Below are 19,510 nucleotides of genomic sequence, written 5' to 3' on the forward strand. Positions count from 1 at the left end.
TCCTAACCCTGCAAAGGCGAACCCTTCATCGGTTGAAAAAAGCAGAACCTTCCCAAATCCAATATGGGCACTTCTATTGGACACCATTGAAGTGAACTTCTCGGCTCTATCGTTCCACTCAGAAAAGCTAGAAATTTAGGTTGACCTACTGAACGCCTTGGCCGTCTATGTCCTCGGCACTGACCAAAAATTGTAGGCCCCTAATGGCCTGATCAGGAGAGTACAGGAAGACGCAGCCACATTTCATAATTCGTGCAAATGTACCACAACCATGGACCTCCTTAAAAGAATCCCAACCATTCTTTCGGATATTTTAGCATAAGTCAAAGCCCCCAAACCCCCCTCCCCAAACAAAACAGTAAATCTGCCATCCATCTTCCTTCTGACATCCAGCAGGCACTCCTGACCGAGCTCTGCCCCAGAGCGGCCTGGTTAGCTCTGAGGAAACAAAGCTGACCAACAATGCAATTCAAACAGCAGTAGCAGCAATTAATCTGCACCCCAAGGAGATGTTCATAATCTATGACCACTCTAACCTGCCGTAGGACCCACCTCATCAAGGCCTAAAAACGTCCTTGACAAAACGCCTCAGAAAAGCCAGGAACAATAAGCGAAAAAGAACAGAAGCACAAAGCCCTCCCCCACCCAGTCACAATAACGGATAACCAGGCAACCAGCAGAGCTCAATGGAGACTCCGCATCATCAATCCAATCAAGGGATAGTCCCTCCCAAATCCTTTATTTCTACAAAAGGACCCATAAAACGTACTTTGCCACCAGGCTCCAGACAACCGGACTTGAGCACGATGGCCATTTTAACTCAAGAGCCAGATAAGAATTGGTCCCCCCTCGTAGTGATGTCAGACAAGGCATGCACCACTTTCAAAGCAACAACAACATCCCATTCTCTGGACATAGTTCCCTTCACTATACCCAGGGAACCCTGTCCTCCAACAACCAGCACACTCACCACGAGTGACTGGTCAAGCCAAGTCTCTCGACCCTTCTTAAAGCCAGAAGGACGTTCCCACTTCATTATCCCATCAGCAAATCTCGTGACTGGGACCTGCCCACCGGCAATTGAGTATCTGCAGCCGCCCAGTCAGTTGCTTCAAGGATTTATTCATTTATTTATTTTTGTGTTTTATAGAGCGCGAACTATGACCCGTTAGAGTATCAGAGCGCTTTACAGGATTACATAGGAATAGGGAGAGGATGAGTTTGGTGTCGTCTGCATATGAAACAATGTTGAGTCCTTGACTTCCGACGATGGGGGCAAGCGGAGCCATGTAGATGTTGAACAGCGTGGGGCTGAGGGAGGATTCCTGGGGGACTCCGCAGGTGGTTGGTGTAGGGTCCGAGAGGAAAGGAGGGAGTCTGACCCGCTGTGTTCTGCTAGAGTGGAAGGAGTGGATCCAGTCGAGGGCCTTGTCCCGGATCCCTGCGTCGTGAAGTCTGCGAGTTAGGATGCGGTGAGAGACTGTGTCGAAGGCCGCTGAGAGGTCGAGGAGGATGAGGGCTATTGTCTCTCCTCTGTCCAGGAGGGAGCGGATGTAGTCTGTTGCGGTGAGGAGTGCGGTTTCTGTGCTGTGGTTTTTGCTGAAGCAGGATTGGGAGGAGTCAAGAATGTTGTGCTCTTCGACGAAGGTGGCGAGTTGGCTGTTGATGACTTTCTCAATTACTTTCGCTGGGAACGGGAGCAGGGAGATGGGCCTGTAGTTTTTGAGGTATGAGGGATCTGCTGAAGGCTTCTTCAGGAGGGGGTTGATCTCGGCATGCTTCCAGTCGTCGGGGAAGGAGGCGTTCGCTAGAGAGCGGTTGATGGTGTGACGAAGCATGGGTGCGATGATGTCAGCGGCTCTGTTGAAGATGTGGTGGGGGCAGGGGTCTGTGGGGGCCCTGGAGTCGATTGACTTCATCGTCTTCAGTGTGTCTTCGGTGGTGAGGGCTGTCCAGCTGTTGATCGTTGGCTTCAGGGTGTTGGGGGTGGTTGGTGAGGGTTCAGTGTGTTGATTTTGTGGTGGAAGAAGGTGCTGAGTTTGTTGCCGAGGTCTTGTGGGGGAGGGATGTCTGTAGACTCGCTGGTGGGTTGGGCGAACTCCTTGATGATGCTGAAGAGTTCTTTGCTGTTGTGCACCTGTGTGGAGAGTCTGTCTTTGATCACGGTTTTTCTCGTATTTTTGATGAGTTGGTAGTGTGTGTTGGTGGCAGCTGTGAAGTTGTTGCGAGCTTCTATAGATTTGGAGTTCCTCCAGGCCTTTGAGGCAGCGGCATGTGCGTCTAGACTCTCGAAGTTTAGTGGTAAACCATCTGGCTTTCTTGGTGTGTGTGTTGTTGTTCTTCTTGAGGGGTCTATGGGGTTGGTGCTGTCGGAGATCCATCTGTGCAGAGTTCGGGCTACGGTGTTGGGGTCATTGTCTTCCGCGATGGTTGGGGTGGAGTTGCCAAGTGAGGAGGTAAGCTGGTCGTTGGTGATTTTGGTCCAGTTTCTTCGTGGGAGCAGATGCTGGTTTCTGTGGGTGTTATGAATGTGAAGTGGATGCATTGATTGTCTGTCCACGGGAGTTCAGTGGTGTGGCTGAAAGTGATGGAGTTTCCTGTTGTGAAGAGGGGGTCTAGGGTGTGCCCTGCTGAGTGCGTAGGTTCAGTCACGATCTTGCAGAGTCCTATGTTGTGGAGGTTGTCCAGGAGGGATGTGGTGTTGGGGTTTAGTTGGTTGTCGAGGTGGAAATTGAGGGTTCCCAGCAAGGTGTAGTTGGTGGACGCGATGGCTTGCGGGGAGATGATGTCCTTGATGGGGTTGGTGAATGGTCCGTGGGGTCGGTAGATGAGGTTTCCTCGGAGTGTGGTGGTAGGGCTGGCCTGCATCTTGAAGTGTAGGTGTTCCATCAGGTCTGTGGGCTCGTCGGGAAGTGTGCTCAGCCGGAGGGTGGATTTGTGGACGATGGCGATTCCAGGGGCGGTCCTTCCGGGAGATCTTGTATCCTTGGGGAATGGCGATGGCAATGTCCAGTCCCAAGGGGGTGTTGGTCCAGGTTTCGGTGACATCCGGGGAGGCGCTGTTGAGGAGGTCCCAGATTTCGGTGGCGTTTTTGTGGAGGGATCGGACATTGAGGAAGAAGCATTACAGGCTTTTCGGTGCGGTTGTGTTTTTACGGGTGGGTTGTGCTGGATCCATGGTCTTGGCGGTGCTGCAGGTGTGCCGGCAGCGGTGACAGCTGAAGGGTCCGTGGGAATCAGTTGGTGAAGCTAGCGTGCAGTTGTTGTTGCGACCTGGGTTGAATGCGTAGAGTGCCGCTGAGTTATAGCATTGGCGGTTCGGAGGTCCAAGGTTCCTGGCGCTGGTCGCGTTCAGGTCGCGGACAGGTGCAGAGGAGCTTGCCTTTGGTGCACCTTAGGCGCGCCAGCGGCCACCATTAAGCAGGGGTCGGGGAGAGCTGGACAGCTGGGAGGCGGGGAGGGGAACAGGCCTGGGCTGGTCGCATGGGGGGGAAGAGGGGACGCGGGGGCAGCAGCGTCCCCCCCAGAAGATGAGCGAGAGTTGCCCAGAAGATGAGCAAAAACAGCACAAAGTATGAAAATAAGTAAAGGTGATAGAAAAAGTGATAGGAAGAGAGTGAGAGGCTAGAAAAACGAAGGTGAAAGTAGAGAGGCTAAAGAGAGAGGTAGGCAGAAAAACGGAGCAAGAGCGGGGGAGAGGGACCCACTGGACCACCAGGGATGAGGCGCAGGTATAGCCTGCGGGTGGAGGAGGGCCTCGAACACCAAACACTTGAGAGTGCAGGGGCACAGGAGAGCCTCATTTGATGGTGAGCTGCGAGGATGGGAGAGCAATTTCACTGACAAGGATTCTCAACTGACTTTAACATCTTCTTCTTCTCTCCAAGACCAAACATGACATTAACATAGACTTGGAGACTTTTGGTTTGTTTCATTTTGGATTTACGGTTGTGGTGCGTAGAGTCGAGAAGCAGTTAAGCAGCAGAGCGGAGCAAGTTGCGGTGAGGAGATGGCACACGGAGAAGTGAGGCGGGTAGCCAGCAGCTGGGACCCAGGCTTCGGAATCCTCAGAACCTTCAGAAGCCTAGACGGTGTTGCTGGTCAGGCTAGCAACTGGCTCTGTCGACCCTGACTGTGGAAATTTAGCGTGCAAACTGAACATTATCTGCGCCATCTTGCCTCTCCCCAGCGCCACGCATAGCAAATGCACGGCCGCCGTTTTAGGCACCCCACTCTCTCTCCCCGCTCACTCTCGATCGCCAGCGCTTTCCCCCGGCGCTGCGAGCATCCCCCGCGCGCCGGCCACCCCGCTCTCTCATACAGGCCATAAACCCTCTCCTTCTGCGCGACCCTGCTACGGAACCACTTCCGACCGACAACCCATACATGGTCATGCCTCTCCTTTGATAACCCCCTTCCTCTGCGCCCCATTGTCTGAACTGGTCCCAGGCCATCACCTAGCCCTGCGGATGCAGTTTATTGCCCCTACTGTAAGGGAAACACCCCACATCAAAGGGATTACAGTAGAATCAAAGCCCCTACCCCCTGAGACCCGGCCGGTTGCCCACACCCCCGGGAATTAGCGGAATTCCCTGCTGCGCGATAGCCATCTCCCACTGCGGGTAGGGTGGGAACCTCTACTGTAACCATGTGTGGGATCGGATCTGAGCCGGGGCTTCAGGGGATATTTCCCCGCACATCAAGGGAATCTCAAGAATGTACTATGTATAATAAAGCAATAAACCAGTGTATAAGAGACCAGGTCTCAGAGATGCAGTTAGAGCACCTCGTGACGATACCTTGCTGTCTGATCTGATGTGTTCTGCTCCGACGGAATAAAACTTTGTTTCCTGCCTTCCAGTCTCCGGCGCCTGCCTCTTTTATTGGTAAATTATCGAGTGGTATGAGAGGCGATTACCGCCGGGCAAATACTTGAAAGGTTATCGACTGAAACTGCCGCTACCATTTAACAATTGGCGTCCCAAACGTGGGGCCCATCAGCGACACGTGGATCCAGTGGGAGAGGTCCCGACGACAGAGTGAACGACTGCAACGATCGGGAGAGCTCCTGCCCAATAGACCCTCGTCTGGCAGCCGATCATCCGAACTTCACTGGTTCCGAGCTGACCTCTCTCGAGTGATCTACGGTCCTGACTGGGAACCATCAGGAGTGCCGCGGCAAATACGGAGAGTAGAGGACGATCGGGCGCTGGAGGCGGAAGACGAGAAACTGTCCACGCGGTCCGGGTAAGGTCGTGAAATACGACAAAAGTGCGAAATAATTGATTGATTGTTTGAATACTAGTATTGCTCATTGATTGTTCTCTTTGAGATATTCGCTGTCTACAAACGGGGAGGAGTAGAAATACTCTCTCTCTCCCTTTGCAGATAGTGAAGGGTAGGTAACGCAGACTTTTGTCCCCGTTGAAACCCGTCGTGCCTATCTTTATCTCCCCATTGATTGATTGTCCGAACATTGATTGTTTTGAAGAATAGTGCTTTTTGAGATATTCTCTGTTTGCAAATAACGTAGAATAGGAATATTCTGTCTAGTCTTTGCAAATAGTGAAGGGTAGGTAACGCAGACTTTTGTCCCCGTTGAAACCCGTCGTGCCTATCTTTATCTCCCCATTGATTGATTGATTGATTGTCCGAACACTAGTTGTTCGATATTGGTTCTTTGGAGGTATTCTCTGCTTACAAATAACGAAGAATAGAGATATTCTGTCTAGTCTTTGCAAGCAGTGAAAAGATAGGTAGTGCTGACTTTTGTAAACAACCGCAATGGAGCGCACACCGCTAGCCCCTCCTCCGGGTCGCCCCAAGGGAACTGGTACATGAAGTTCCCGAGTGGTTCACCCCAGTGGGTGCAAGTAAGTACTTGTTTGATCTCTAGACCCGATACATGTCCCGGGTTTTAAAATATCGCCCGAGACATGGCTCGGGTTTCGGGATAACTTCCCTCCTCAGTAGAGAAAATAGTTAGGGGTGGAAGAGAGGGCCGCCAAGCAACCGTCAAAGGCCTCAGTGCCCGCACAGGCACGCAGGTGCGTCGTCCAGGAGCTCGTCAGCTCAAAGCTCGAGGGAGCCATTTTTATAAACAACCGCAATGGAGCGCACACCGCTAGCCCCTCCTCCGGGTCGCCCCAAGGGAACTGGTACATGAAGTTCCCGAGTGGTTCACCCCAGTGGGTGCAAGTAAGTACTTGTTTGATCTCTAGACCCGATACATGTCCCGGGTTTTAAAATATCGCCCGAGACATGGCTCGGGTTTCGGGATAACTTCCCTCCTCAGTAGAGAAAATAGTTAGGGGTGGAAGAGAGGGCCGCCAAGCAACCGTCAAAGGCCTCAGTGCCCGCACAGGCACGCAGGTGCGTCGTCCAGGAGCTCGTCAGCTCAAAGCTCGAGGGAGCCATTTTTATAAACAACCGCAATGGAGCGCACACCGCTAGCCCCTCCTCCGGGTCGCCCCAAGGGAACTGGTACATGAAGTTCCCGAGTGGTTCACCCCAGTGGGTGCAAGTAAGTACTTGTTTGATCTCTAGACCCGATACATGTCCCGGGTTTTAAAATATCGCCCGAGACATGGCTCGGGTTTCGGGATAACTTCCCTCCTCAGTAGAGAAAATAGTTAGGGGTGGAAGAGAGGGCCGCCAAGCAACCGTCAAAGGCCTCAGTGCCCGCACAGGCACGCAGGTGCGTCGTCCAGGAGCTCGTCAGCTCAAAGCTCGAGGGAGCCATTTTTATAAACAACCGCAATGGAGCGCACACCGCTAGCCCCTCCTCCGGGTCGCCCCAAGGGAACTGGTACATGAAGTTCCCGAGTGGTTCACCCCAGTGGGTGCAAGTAAGTACTTGTTTGATCTCTAGACCCGATACATGTCCCGGGTTTTAAAATATCGCCCGAGACATGGCTCGGGTTTCGGGATAACTTCCCTCCTCAGTAGAGAAAATAGTTAGGGGTGGAAGAGAGGGCCGCCAAGCAACCGTCAAAGGCCTCAGTGCCCGCACAGGCACGCAGGTGCGTCGTCCAGGAGCTCGTCAGCTCAAAGCTCGAGGGAGCCATTTTTATAAACAACCGCAATGAACCCGGGACATGTATCGGGTCTAGAGATTATCTGTTTAACAAGTACTTACTTGCACCCACTGGGGTGAACCACTCAAGAACTTCATGTACCAGCTTCCCATGGGGCAACCCGGAGGAGGAGCTAGCAGTGTGCGCTCCATTGCGGTTGTTTATATAAATGGCTCCCTTGAGCTTTGAGCTGACGAGCTCCTGGACGACGCACCTGCGTGCCTGTGCGGGCACTGAGGCCCTTGACGGTTGCTTGGCGGCCCTCTCTTCCACCCCTAACTATTTTCTCTACTGAGGAGGGAAGTTATCCCGAAACCCGAGCCATGTCTCGGGCGATATTTTAAAACCCGGGACATGTATCGGGTCTAGAGATTATCTGTTTAACAAGTACTTACTTGCACCCACTGGGGTGAACCACTCAAGAACTTCATGTACCAGCTTCCCATGGGGCAACCCGGAGGAGGAGCTAGCAGTGTGCGCTCCATTGCGGTTGTTTATATAAATGGCTCCCTTGAGCTTTGAGCTGACGAGCTCCTGGACGACGCACCTGCGTGCCTGTGCGGGCACTGAGGCCCTTGACGGTTGCTTGGCGGCCCTCTCTTCCACCCCTAACTATTTTCTCTACTGAGGAGGGAAGTTATCCCGAAACCCGAGCCATGTCTCGGGCGATATTTTAAAACCCGGGACATGTATCGGGTCTAGAGATTATCTGTTTAACAAGTACTTACTTGCACCCACTGGGGTGAACCACTCAAGAACTTCATGTACCAGCTTCCCATGGGGCAACCCGGAGGAGGAGCTAGCAGTGTGCGCTCCATTGCGGTTGTTTATATAAATGGCTCCCTTGAGCTTTGAGCTGACGAGCTCCTGGACGACGCACCTGCGTGCCTGTGCGGGCACTGAGGCCCTTGACGGTTGCTTGGCGGCCCTCTCTTCCACCCCTAACTATTTTCTCTACTGAGGAGGGAAGTTATCCCGAAACCCGAGCCATGTCTCGGGCGATATTTTAAAACCCGGGACATGTATCGGGTCTAGAGATTATCTGTTTAACAAGTACTTACTTGCACCCACTGGGGTGAACCACTCAAGAACTTCATGTACCAGCTTCCCATGGGGCAACCCGGAGGAGGAGCTAGCAGTGTGCGCTCCATTGCGGTTGTTTATAGTGCTGACTTTTGTCCCCGTTGAAACCCGTCATGCCTATCTTCTCCCCACTGATTGGTAGTTGGTTCTGCCCGGACCGCTTATTAGAGGTGAACCACCCGGCTCCACTGGAAGGCACCCCTAATAAGGACATGTTCACTAAATATGGACTAGTCGCCGTAGCTTATAGCAAGCTGTGGCATAAATATACCAAGAAGGACCCCGAAAGTCAGTGGCCACTGATGGGATCCTTCGACGACCACAAGATAGAAGCGCTAGAAGTAGCTCTGCGTAGCAATAAGACGACGCCTACTATGCTTGACAGTATTGGCATGTGGCGCAAAGAAGCGACGCAACGGAAAAAGAGGGAAGAAGTAAAAGCAGAAAAGGAATTACGAAAGGCAGCTCACCTTGCCGCTAGAAAGTTAGAAGAAGACATAAAGGAGAGAAGGGAAACTAAACTAAGACAGGAGCCCGAAACCTCAGGCCAGTACGCTGTTAGGACCCCTTCTTTGCTCTACCCTGAGTTGTCCTCCAAGCAGCGAACAAATGACGAATTACTGTTAGGTCCCCCGATCATTTACATGCCCCCTCCGTATGCACCCTCCCAATCAGTAGTGCAACACCCACAACCCCCGAACACGAGCGAAAGCAGTACAGGGGCCTCGGCCCTCACGGCCTCCGCGCCGGCTGAGCCTCTTGTACTGAACCCAATGTCGACTACAACGCTAGATGACCATGAGATGGGAACGAAAGAGTCCACCAGAATGAATCGATTAACTAAGGATGAACGAGCAGGAATCGATAGGATAGTAGGGACGCTGGTGGAGCGAAAAGAAAGTGAGGAGTATATAACAGACGTGTATAGCTCGTATGCCGACAGCCGCAGACGACACTTCGTCGTACGGCTCTGTTATCACGCCCTGAATGCATATGAGGACAGATACCACGATAAAGGTCCCGAAGGCTTAGCGGCCCTATATAGGAAGGTAGACATTGGGGAAGAAGGAGAGGGCGATGTAACGAACCTCTTCACTCGTACACTCGAGGTCTACCGACACCTTAAAGAACATGGACAGACCACCAAAACAGAAACCCCCATAGCAACTAAGCCCCAGGGAGGAAGGGCCGATGCCATGATGCCCATTAAAGAGGCTGCCCCCTACTGGGTCCCCCCACGGGGTCAGGGAACACACGACGACATCAACCACCAAGATGCGAAGGGAAGGGTTGTATATAACTGGGTCTACCAGCCGTGGGACCGGCAAGATATTTTGACTTTTAGAAAGACTCTACCCGACTTAAGAAAGAACCCGACTGCCTTCTACACGGAATTGGGTACAGCCTTAGGCTCAACGATAATGACGTTAGCAGATATCGACTTGTTCTTTGGGCTATGCCTGCCGGCTGATGTGTGGAAACAAATCCGGAAAGTTGACCACGCTGAGCCGTTCGGATATACCTGGGTACAACTCGATACCATAGATAAACAGCGAGAGCCAGGACAGAAACCCCCGAAAGCCATCTTAGAGCTCCCAGACAAGATTGTACAGAAGCTGAAGACTCTAATCCCAGAAAGAAAGGTAGACTGGTCGATAGTGACGGCTTGCCGCCAGAAACCCCAGGAAGATGTGTCTGAATACTTCTCCCGATTCGAGACTGTGTTTTCCGATTACAGTGGCCAAGACATGACCACCGCAACCGGACACCACCTCTTTGTCCAGAATTATGTAAAGGGTCTGTCACAGGAAGTTTCCCAGAAGCTACAGACCAGCGAGAGTAGTTGGGCAGCCTCCAAACCCGCAGCGATTCTCCAGATGGCCCAATACTACGAAAATCAGAAAAACAAGAACGATAGAGCATCAGAGAAGAAGAAAAAGGAACTGAAGGAGAGAGTAATGATAGCACAGTTGCAAGGGGTGACCATAGGAAGGGAACCCCCGAAAGAGAATTACCAACCAACCGCCCCTAGAAAGCTACCCCCTAGAGACCATACACCTGCACCCTTCAACGGACGGAGAGACTTGGATGGGAATCAATGCGCGTTCTGTAGAGGGTTCGGACACTGGAAATCCCAGTGCCCGGTCCTTCTGGAAATGAACAAGAATAGGGACCCCAGAGACACAACATATGACCCCAGAAACAGAGGACAGGGACGAGGGCACACGAACAACACCATCAACGACAGGCCAGGCAGACCAAACACCTTTGATCGCCCCCGCCAAAACCAGTGTCAGCAGTCCGACTATGAGAGCACTCATGACTTTGCATAGGACCGCCAGGGGCAAGGGAGGGATCCAGTCGAACTCCGTGTTGACCAGCAAGGTCCTTACGTCACCGCTAAGGTCTTGGGCACAAAATCTCCATTCCTGGTAGATACTGGGGCGACACGTAGTGCGTTATCTAAACGACTGATTCCTAGGGCACCCTTGTCTGGCTCACACGTAACCTCAATAGGCTTTGACGGAACGCCCTCCACTAACCCCTTATCAGCACCAATCTCCTTTGACTTAGAAGATAACACCACTGACACGACCTTTCTGCTCTCCTCCAACACCCCCGATGCTATTATGGGACTTGATTTGCTAAAGCATTTTCGAGCCACCATCAGATGCTCCCCAGACGGAGTTCGAGTCATCCTACACGATAACCCAGATCTGTCCAGACCCTGTCACACACGGCGTATGCTCTCTATAACCGATGCTGATATGTCCCTACTCGACACATTACCTTCACATCTATGGGCTAAAACCGACTCAGATGTAGGGCGCATGGTTATCGACCCGGTACACATAACCGTCCGACCGGACGCAGTGCTCCCAAAGCTTCCACAGTATCGGATATCACCCGAAGGCGAGAAGGCATTGGTGGAAATCATCGAGTCCCTGGTCGAGGCAGGAGTGGTAGAAGAAGTAGTCAGTAATGTTTGCAACAGCCCTATCCTACCCATTGTAAAGAAGCAAGGCGAGGGGGATGAGAAAGCCTACCGTTTCATTGTTGACTTGCGAGAGGTTAACAAAGTAGTCATACCCCAGTACCCCGTAGTCTCAGACATCACCACCATCCTCACCCTGATTCCATCCACTGCCACCATCTTTACTGTTATTGACCTCAAGAACGCATTCTTTTCCATCCCCATCCACCCAGACAGCCGCTACCTGTTCGGCTTCACTTTAAAAGCCCGTTCGTACAGATTCTGCAGGGCACCCCAAGGCTACACTGAGAGTCCCAGTATTTACAGCCAAGCCCTCAAGAGGCAACTAGATGCAGTCCAACTACCCGATGGAGTGGTGTTGATACAGTACGTCGATGACATTCTTTTGGCGGCCGACACCCCTCCTCTTGCCGTCACAGCCACCATTCACCTCCTCCGCTTCCTTGCGGAGAACGGTCACAAGGTCTCCAGAAAGAAATTGCAATTCTGCCAGCCCCAGGTAACTTATCTAGGCCACCTACTATCCAAAGACGGGAGGAAACTTACCCCTGACCGAATTCAAACCATCCTAGAAACCCCTGTCCCCAAAACTCAGAAGCAAGTACGATCCCTAGTGGGCCTCACCTCCTTTTGTCGACAGTGGTTGCCAAACTTCAGTCTCACCATAAAGCCTCTGCTTTCCCTGCTGGCTAAGGATGTCCCCTTCCCCCTCCCCTGGACGCCCGAATGCCAATCCTCCTTCAAAGAATTACGAGACGCCCTCTGCTCGGCCCCAGTCCTAGGAACCCCAGACTACACTAAACCTTTCTCCCTCTACACCCACGAAAGGGAGGGATGTGCGTTGTCTGTCCTAACCCAGTCCATAGGCCCTAAGCAACGCCCTTGTGCCTACTTCTCTGCCACTCTCGACCCCGTAGCCAGAGCCTTGCCCGCCTGCCTTCGAGCAGTAGCCGCCGCTGCTGTCTCTATCCGACAAAGTGAGGGGATCGTGCTCTCGAACCCCCTCACAGTATTGGTACCCCATGCTGTTGATACCCTCCTGAACCAAACCAAGACTCAACACCTGACTAGCGCACGACTGACTGGGTATGAACTGACTCTGCTTGCACCCCATATCACATTGAAACGATGCACCACTCTGAATCCAGCTACTCTACTACCTCTCCCTGACGCTGACCCCAATGCATCCCCTATACATGACTGCGTGACCCTCACCGACGAACAAACCAAGAGTAGGGTTGACCTCCGGGATACTGCCTTCCCGGACCCCGACGGAGAACTGTGGGTGGATGGCTCATGCATCAAGCTCCCTGATGGCACCACCTCAGCTGCCTATGCAGTCACCACAGCTCGAACAGTTGTTGAGACAGCCCGCATCACACAGCGATCCGCACAGGCGGCTGAACTAATTGCCCTCACACGAGCCTGCATCCTGGCAACAGGGACAACCGCAAACATTTACACAGACAGTCAGTATGCCTTTGGGGTAGTTCACCACTTCGGGCTCTTATGGAAAGAGAGGGGATTCTTGACTTCTCATGGCACACCCATCCTGCATGGAGATCTAGTCTCTGCCCTGACCGAAGCAGTCCTCCTCCCCACACGGATAGCTGTGATCAAATGCCAGGCACACAAGAAGGTGACAGACATTATAGGTCAGGGAAATGCACTAGCTGACATTACTGCCCGAACCACAGCCGAGAATAGGTCCACGACCCGCATGTACGTGACCAGGTCACAAACTGAGAAATGGAAGGATGCTAGGGAAACGATTAGGGATATCCAACTAGCCAGCACACCACACAAATTAACTGAATGGGCCCGGGTAGGATTGAAGGACGATGACGGTTGTTGGCGAACTAAAGACTCGAACAAATGGTTGCTACCCGACTCATACTGGATCCCCATGCTGACCATGGCACACTCCCCCGCACACATAGGGTCTGCCCCCATGATCGAACTCATCTCCAAAGTCTGGCACAACGACAGAATACCAGACTCAGCCAAACGTCTGGTCCAACAATGCCTAGTATGCCTCCAACACAACCCTGGGAAAGGAACTGCTGTACCCCGGGGAGGGTTTGGGGTCCCCAATCACCCCTTTGAAGTCCTACAAATGGACTATGTCCAGCTAGAAAGGTGCCAAGGTTTAAAGTATGTGCTTGTCGTTGTGTGTGCCTTCAGCAAGTGGGTGGAAGCCTACCCGACCCATGACAACACCGCTAGGACTACTGCAAAAGTACTACTGAAGGAATTCTTCCCCCGATACGGCCTTTGTCGAATTTTGTGGAGCGACAATGGCCCCCACTTCGTAGCCGAAGTTATCCAACTCATCTTAAAAGGGTTGGGTGTAAAACAGAAGTTCCATGCGGTCTTCCATCCCCAATCTGCAGGCCTGGTTGAGCGACACAATGCCACATTGAAGCTTAAGATAGCAAAAATAGTCGCCACCACAGGACTAAGATGGCCAGACGCTCTCCCACTAGCATTGCTATCAATGCGTTCCACCCCCACCAAACACCACTTAACCCCCTACGAGGTCATCTTTGGGCGGCCCATGAACCTTTGGACTGCACCAAAACCATCATCCATCCACGACGTCCCGGACGTCCTCATGTCTGACTATTTGTATAACCTAACTAAGACGTTGTCTGTTATCCATCAGCAGGTGCTGCACGCCATTCCCGATGTTTCCAGGGGCCCGGGACACGACATCCAACCCGGTGACTTCGTCTTAGTGCGTAACTTCCAGCGCACCAAGAGTCTGGAGCCCCGGTGGACGGGCCCCCTGCAAGTCCTGATCACCACCCGAACAGCTCTTCGAGTGGAGGGGAAACGCAATTGGCTGCATGCACACCACTGCAAGAAGGTATCACCGACCCTGACAACCACGGACAACATCACCGCCCAAGAGGAACTTCTGGACAAAGACCGACCATCCCTGAGCCGCTGCCCGGATACAGAGACACTTGAGTTGATTGAATATCCCGATCCCACTGTGCCATCCAAAGAAGGGTATAACTTGCGACGAAAGGAGAGAACTTCGGCTAAGCAGACCACAGGCTAAGTGGAAATCTCAGAACGGTAGCCTAGTCACCTCAAAGGCCACCAGGAGAGAAACTAAAACAAAGTCTGTGGTTCTGCCCGCTACCGAGTCTCTTGAAGGTGATGGAAGCGCCCGACATGAAGATGATGGAAGCAACCGGACGTCCGAAGATCCACTTCAAAAACCCAAAGACTGACCGAATGCACAGCTTTAAGACAATAGCACTTTTCATTTCCCTTCTCTTTTGCCTTCTCCTCGTGGTTACCTTCTGGATCATGGAGGAGAGCACACCCGCTCATAAGACATTGCTGACTACCGTTCAACCTACCACCACGAAAGAACACCATCTGATCTCACTTTCACCCCAACTCCGAGAAAGGCGTAAGGAGTTCTGGAATAACTCTTTTGTGCAGTTACTCCACCAACACAATCTTGCCACCAACGCCACTAACTGCTGGATCTGTGGATTGCTGCCCCATGCCACTGGGCACTCAATCCCCTTCATCCCTTCACCTTTTTCCGTCCATGGTTCCTGCCTCGCCTGGCTGATCCTCCTGCAGGAGAGCTACAAGGACAATGCCACTTCCGGCAGAACCATGTCACACTTCTACCATGGGTTCTGGCTGAACAAAACTGGTAGAACCTCCGCCCTCTTCTGCCCTCTGAGATCGAACACTTCCTTTCACATGGACATCCCCGCCAAAGAACGAATTGAAATGCAAGTGTTCAACAATCCAGCCAGACCCACCTTCTCTTACCTCCGAAAACGGACAGCCGCCACCCTAACAGTGGCCCTGTCCGTCATCAACATCACTGGATCTGTATGCCTCGAAGGCCTGGGGGCACAGCTGGTGGGCCACAGCTCCTGCCTCATCACCCGAACATTGGACTCAGTTGACCCACCTTCCTTTGTTGCCTCCCCGAATATGTACTTCGTGTGTGGTACTAAGGCCTACACCTGGCTCCCGAAAGGTTGGGGAGGCACCTGCTACATCGCCTTTGTCCTTCCTCCGACGTATGTGGCTCCAGCAAACCATCACCGACAGAAACGTGCCAAAGACATTGTACAAACCGACTCCACCAGAGCACAGTTCATGGACGCAGTAAAGGGTCTTGTTCCGCTCTGGGGTCCGATGGCAAACAGCCGTGCCATCCGCCACTTAACCCAGGCAGTCGAAACAGCAATGAACATTACAGCTGGCGCCCTCGCCAACAACACCGCTGAGCTTCAGGCCGTCCGCCTGGTGGCTCTCCAGAACCGCCTTGTTCTAGATGTGGTTCTGGCTGACCGCGGAGGAGCATGCCGCATCATTGGGTCCAGCTGTTGTACCTACGTACCGGATAACTCACCCTCAGTCTACAAAGCAATTGAACACCTCCACAGACTGTCCACAGAGGTCCATCAAGAACAAGAGGAATGGTCACTGGGGAGTTGGTTTTGGGACACTATTAAAGGTTGGGGATGGAGGCTGTTTTCATTTATCCTCATACCAATCATGATACTATGTGGATGTTGCTTGGGGATTCAGTGTCTGCCACCTTTATGTTCACTTTTTATGAACTGCATCTGCCCTAAGACTTTGGACTTTGAAACTGAGCGGATGAAAGCTCTGAATGAGGTGGAGGTACGGGGTATTATGGGGATAGATCCAAACTAGGCAAGCTGGCGAGACATGTTAAAAGGGAGGACTGTGGAAATTTAGCGTGCAAACTGAACATTATCTGCGCCATCTTGCCTCTCCCCAGCGCCACGCATAGCAAATGCACGGCCGCCGTTTTAGGCACCCCACTCTCTCTCCCCGCTCACTCTCGATCGCCAGCGCTTTCCCCCGGCGCTGCGAGCATCCCCCGCGCGCCGGCCACCCCCGCTCTCTCATACAGGCCATAAACCCTCTCCTTCTGCGCGACCCTGCTACGGAACCACTTCCGACCGACAACCCATACATGGTCATGCCTCTCCTTTGATAACCCCCTTCCTCTGCGCCCCATTGTCTGAACTGGTCCCAGGCCATCACCTAGCCCTGCGGATGCAGTTTATTGCCCCTACTGTAAGGGAAACACCCCACATCAAAGGGATTACAGTAGAATCAAAGCCCCTACCCCCTGAGACCCGGCCGGTTGCCCACACCCCCGGGAATTAGCGGAATTCCCTGCTGCGCGATAGCCATCTCCCACTGCGGGTAGGGTGGGAACCTCTACTGTAACCATGTGTGGGATCGGATCTGAGCCGGGGCTTCAGGGGATATTTCCCCGCACATCAAGGGAATCTCAAGAATGTACTATGTATAATAAAGCAATAAACCAGTGTATAAGAGACCAGGTCTCAGAGATGCAGTTAGAGCACCTCGTGACGATACCTTGCTGTCTGATCTGATGTGTTCTGCTCCGACGGAATAAAACTTTGTTTCCTGCCTTCCAGTCTCCGGCGCCTGCCTCTTTTATTGGTAAATTATCGAGTGGTATGAGAGGCGATTACCGCCGGGCAAATACTTGAAAGGTTATCGACTGAAACTGCCGCTACCATTTAACACTGACAACCTGGAAAGCTTCACAAGCCAGAGCCTATAGGTCTGCGCCCATCTCTGCCCTCAGCGGGCAACCACAATTAGCCACCCCACCCACCTCAATCTGCCTCATTCTCAGCAGCCGTTGCTTCCAACCAGGCAGCAGACAGTGCTCGGCCAGCGGGCGGGTGTATTAGCGCCCAAGTGAGACCAGCGAGACCAACATGAGGGTGGGAAAGTACAGTTTTGTGGTACACAATCAGATAACATGAGACTTTCTCTTTAAGAAAAGCATTTAATCAAGTATGTGTGGGTTACACAAGAAAAGAAAAATACCATGCTACAATATTTACAATTATTCCTTCATTTTCCACTGAACTTTAAATAACAGGCTAGCAAACATTAAATGTTGCTAGAATTCTGATAGCATACAAAAGGAAAGGAAGACAAACCCAACTTCCTTCTGTTTCACACAATAAATCATGAAGCAAAACTTCACCTGGCGGCTGATTATCGCAACTGACCTCTGACCAGCAAAGTTCTCTATTAAAATATTCTGCACATTACGACATTAATGTTAAATCATATCAATGTTTGGATTCCCAAATTAAAACGTTTCTCTCTCATTCCTTGCTTCGGATAGTGGGCCTAGGGTGGTTGGAGCAAACAGCTCATATCCACCCATCCCTACTGCATCATTTTTTTGTGCAGTGTCTAGATTTTAGCTACTGTGGAACTTAGCAACCAGGGTTTCTGGCCAGGAGAAATTCTATTTTGTATTTCTAAGACCTACCCACAATATCTTGGGTGGAAAAACATAAATACATAAACTAAAGTATGTATTTGCTTTCACATTTAATGTTTTTCGTAATGAATGTTTTTCTAGTGATGTTTTAACACACAAAACACCAGCACTGCATGCTCATTCCACCTTCTACTTAATGGATTCATGACTGGCTGTCAACGCAAGCACAGCTGTCAGAACACTATCAGATGGAGACCAACCTGAATACTGTGCACTCCACTCAGCTTCCCTATCATCTGTTCGATGCTCTGGACACAGGAATTACAGGTCATCCCCTCGACGAGGAGGATGGTAGAATTCGCCCCGGTCTCCATGATGCCCTCACTGCTTCACCTTCCTGGGAAATCTGAGGGGAAACAAAAATTCTGTTAGATCAACATTTTGGTTTTGTAACCACCTAATGACTAAACTATTTCTGAGCTATGAGTAATAATCAGGAGTTACTACTGAGGGAGTAGAATAGTGGATATGGACTAATGGAGTGATTTTATGCGCTATATCAAGTGTTAATACCAACATAACAATTTACAGCAATACGTTCATCTGCACCTGGAACATGAGGCACTGGCCTTCATGCATAGGGTGGGCTCTGGCTTAGAGTAGATTGCACAAACTAGGAAGGGATGGGAAGAGGAAACCGAAAGGTTTAACTAAGAGCTTAATAGACCATACACTGCACGATGATTGGTCTGCATATTACATTGCAGTCAAAGGTGCAGGAAAATAAAATGATTTGCCCAGAATCAAACAAGTTTGTTTTTAAGTGATATTGTTGGAATATAACCCATGACTAGAGGTTCCATGCAGCACTGCAAACCAGATCTCTTCTGGGAATTGAAAATGTTGCTACCTTGGAACCATATTATAAACTTCTGTATGGGAAACTTACATACACTGATAAATCAGGACTGAAAGATTGGGAAAAATGTCCTGGGCCACACACTGCATCCATATCTTCCTCCTTTACCATCTCAAGATCACTGGCTTTCTCGACTCTACCTGCACTTTGTAATCTGCAGTTTTATTTTAAACATGTTTCTTTGATGTTTAATACTTTTATCTACTTCACAAATTAATATCTGGATTTCAACTCCTTCCACTATTATAGACCTTTAGTCAAATTCCCTGTGGTAACAGCCCAGAATGCTTTCTATGGTCTGGCTTGACAGCACAACTGTCGCCAAACAATTATGTGAGGGTCACTAGAGGGTGGCTTTGGCTCTGCCCATGATTTAGGTAAGTAGGCTTCACTGGGAACCCTTCGGGGGTAGATGCTTTTTGGTTTTCTTGTTTGCGATGCTTATTTAGTGAACAAATGGAGCAGGTTTACTCTCACAGGGTCTTGACAGATAGTCCTGGTCTGTGTTTTGTTGGGGAAAAACACCAGGATTATATATTTCTCCGTTTAAAGGGACAGAAGGTTTTCTAAAAATACATACGATTACGTAATGTGAGCAGTTTCATTGTTTGTTGTTCTGTTGGCCCTGCCTTTGCCAGGTTAAAAATAGTGATGCTAAAAGGTCTGTGCAATAAAGGCTCTCATACAGCCAACATGCTCTTGTTTCGATGAAGTCGAGCATAGGCCAGGGGCATTCGTCAGGACTGGTCCCTTTTAGGTTGTCACCATTACTAGAAACCTATAATTATTATTATTACTACTACTATACCACAGTAGGGGAAGTAAAGAAAACATCTTGCTTTTTTTGGGTGTTCATCTAGTGGTGTAGACCTGTTGGGGAGAGATAAGAGAACACATATCGCAATGAGATGTCATACATCTCCTCTTATCTTTTAGCATTTGCACATCACCTATCACCTCCACAATATACTGATTTCGTATGATATTACTCTCTAGGCACACAGTCTATGCCTATTTTCGTGATTAAAGTGCTAAACTCAGAAAACACACTGGCATGCCCACTCCCTGCAAGCGCCTCACTAGTGTTGCTGGTGACGTACTGCTCCTTGCATAATTTGAGGGACATTTTGATTAGCATTGTC

At 51.0% G+C, this 19,510-nt stretch overlaps 1 protein-coding gene across 10 annotated transcripts in view; it reads right to left on the minus strand.

Annotated features, from left to right (window-relative positions):
• Nucleotides 1-19,510, minus strand: part of ATP7A (ATPase copper transporting alpha) — a 481,542-nt gene that overhangs the window by 397,794 nt on the left and 64,238 nt on the right. For all 10 annotated transcript variants that reach the window (XM_085608229.1, XM_085608231.1, XM_085608228.1 and 7 more), the window contains one exon: nucleotides 17,710-17,855. In XM_085608229.1, the coding sequence (XP_085464355.1) occupies nucleotides 17,710-17,823 (114 nt within the window). In that variant the 5' untranslated portion in view covers nucleotides 17,824-17,855. The remainder of the gene's footprint in view (nucleotides 1-17,709; nucleotides 17,856-19,510) is intronic.

Source organism: Triturus cristatus, chromosome 5_2, assembly GCF_964204655.1.
Source record: "Triturus cristatus chromosome 5_2, aTriCri1.1, whole genome shotgun sequence".
Taxonomy (NCBI): Eukaryota; Metazoa; Chordata; class Amphibia; order Caudata; family Salamandridae; genus Triturus; species Triturus cristatus.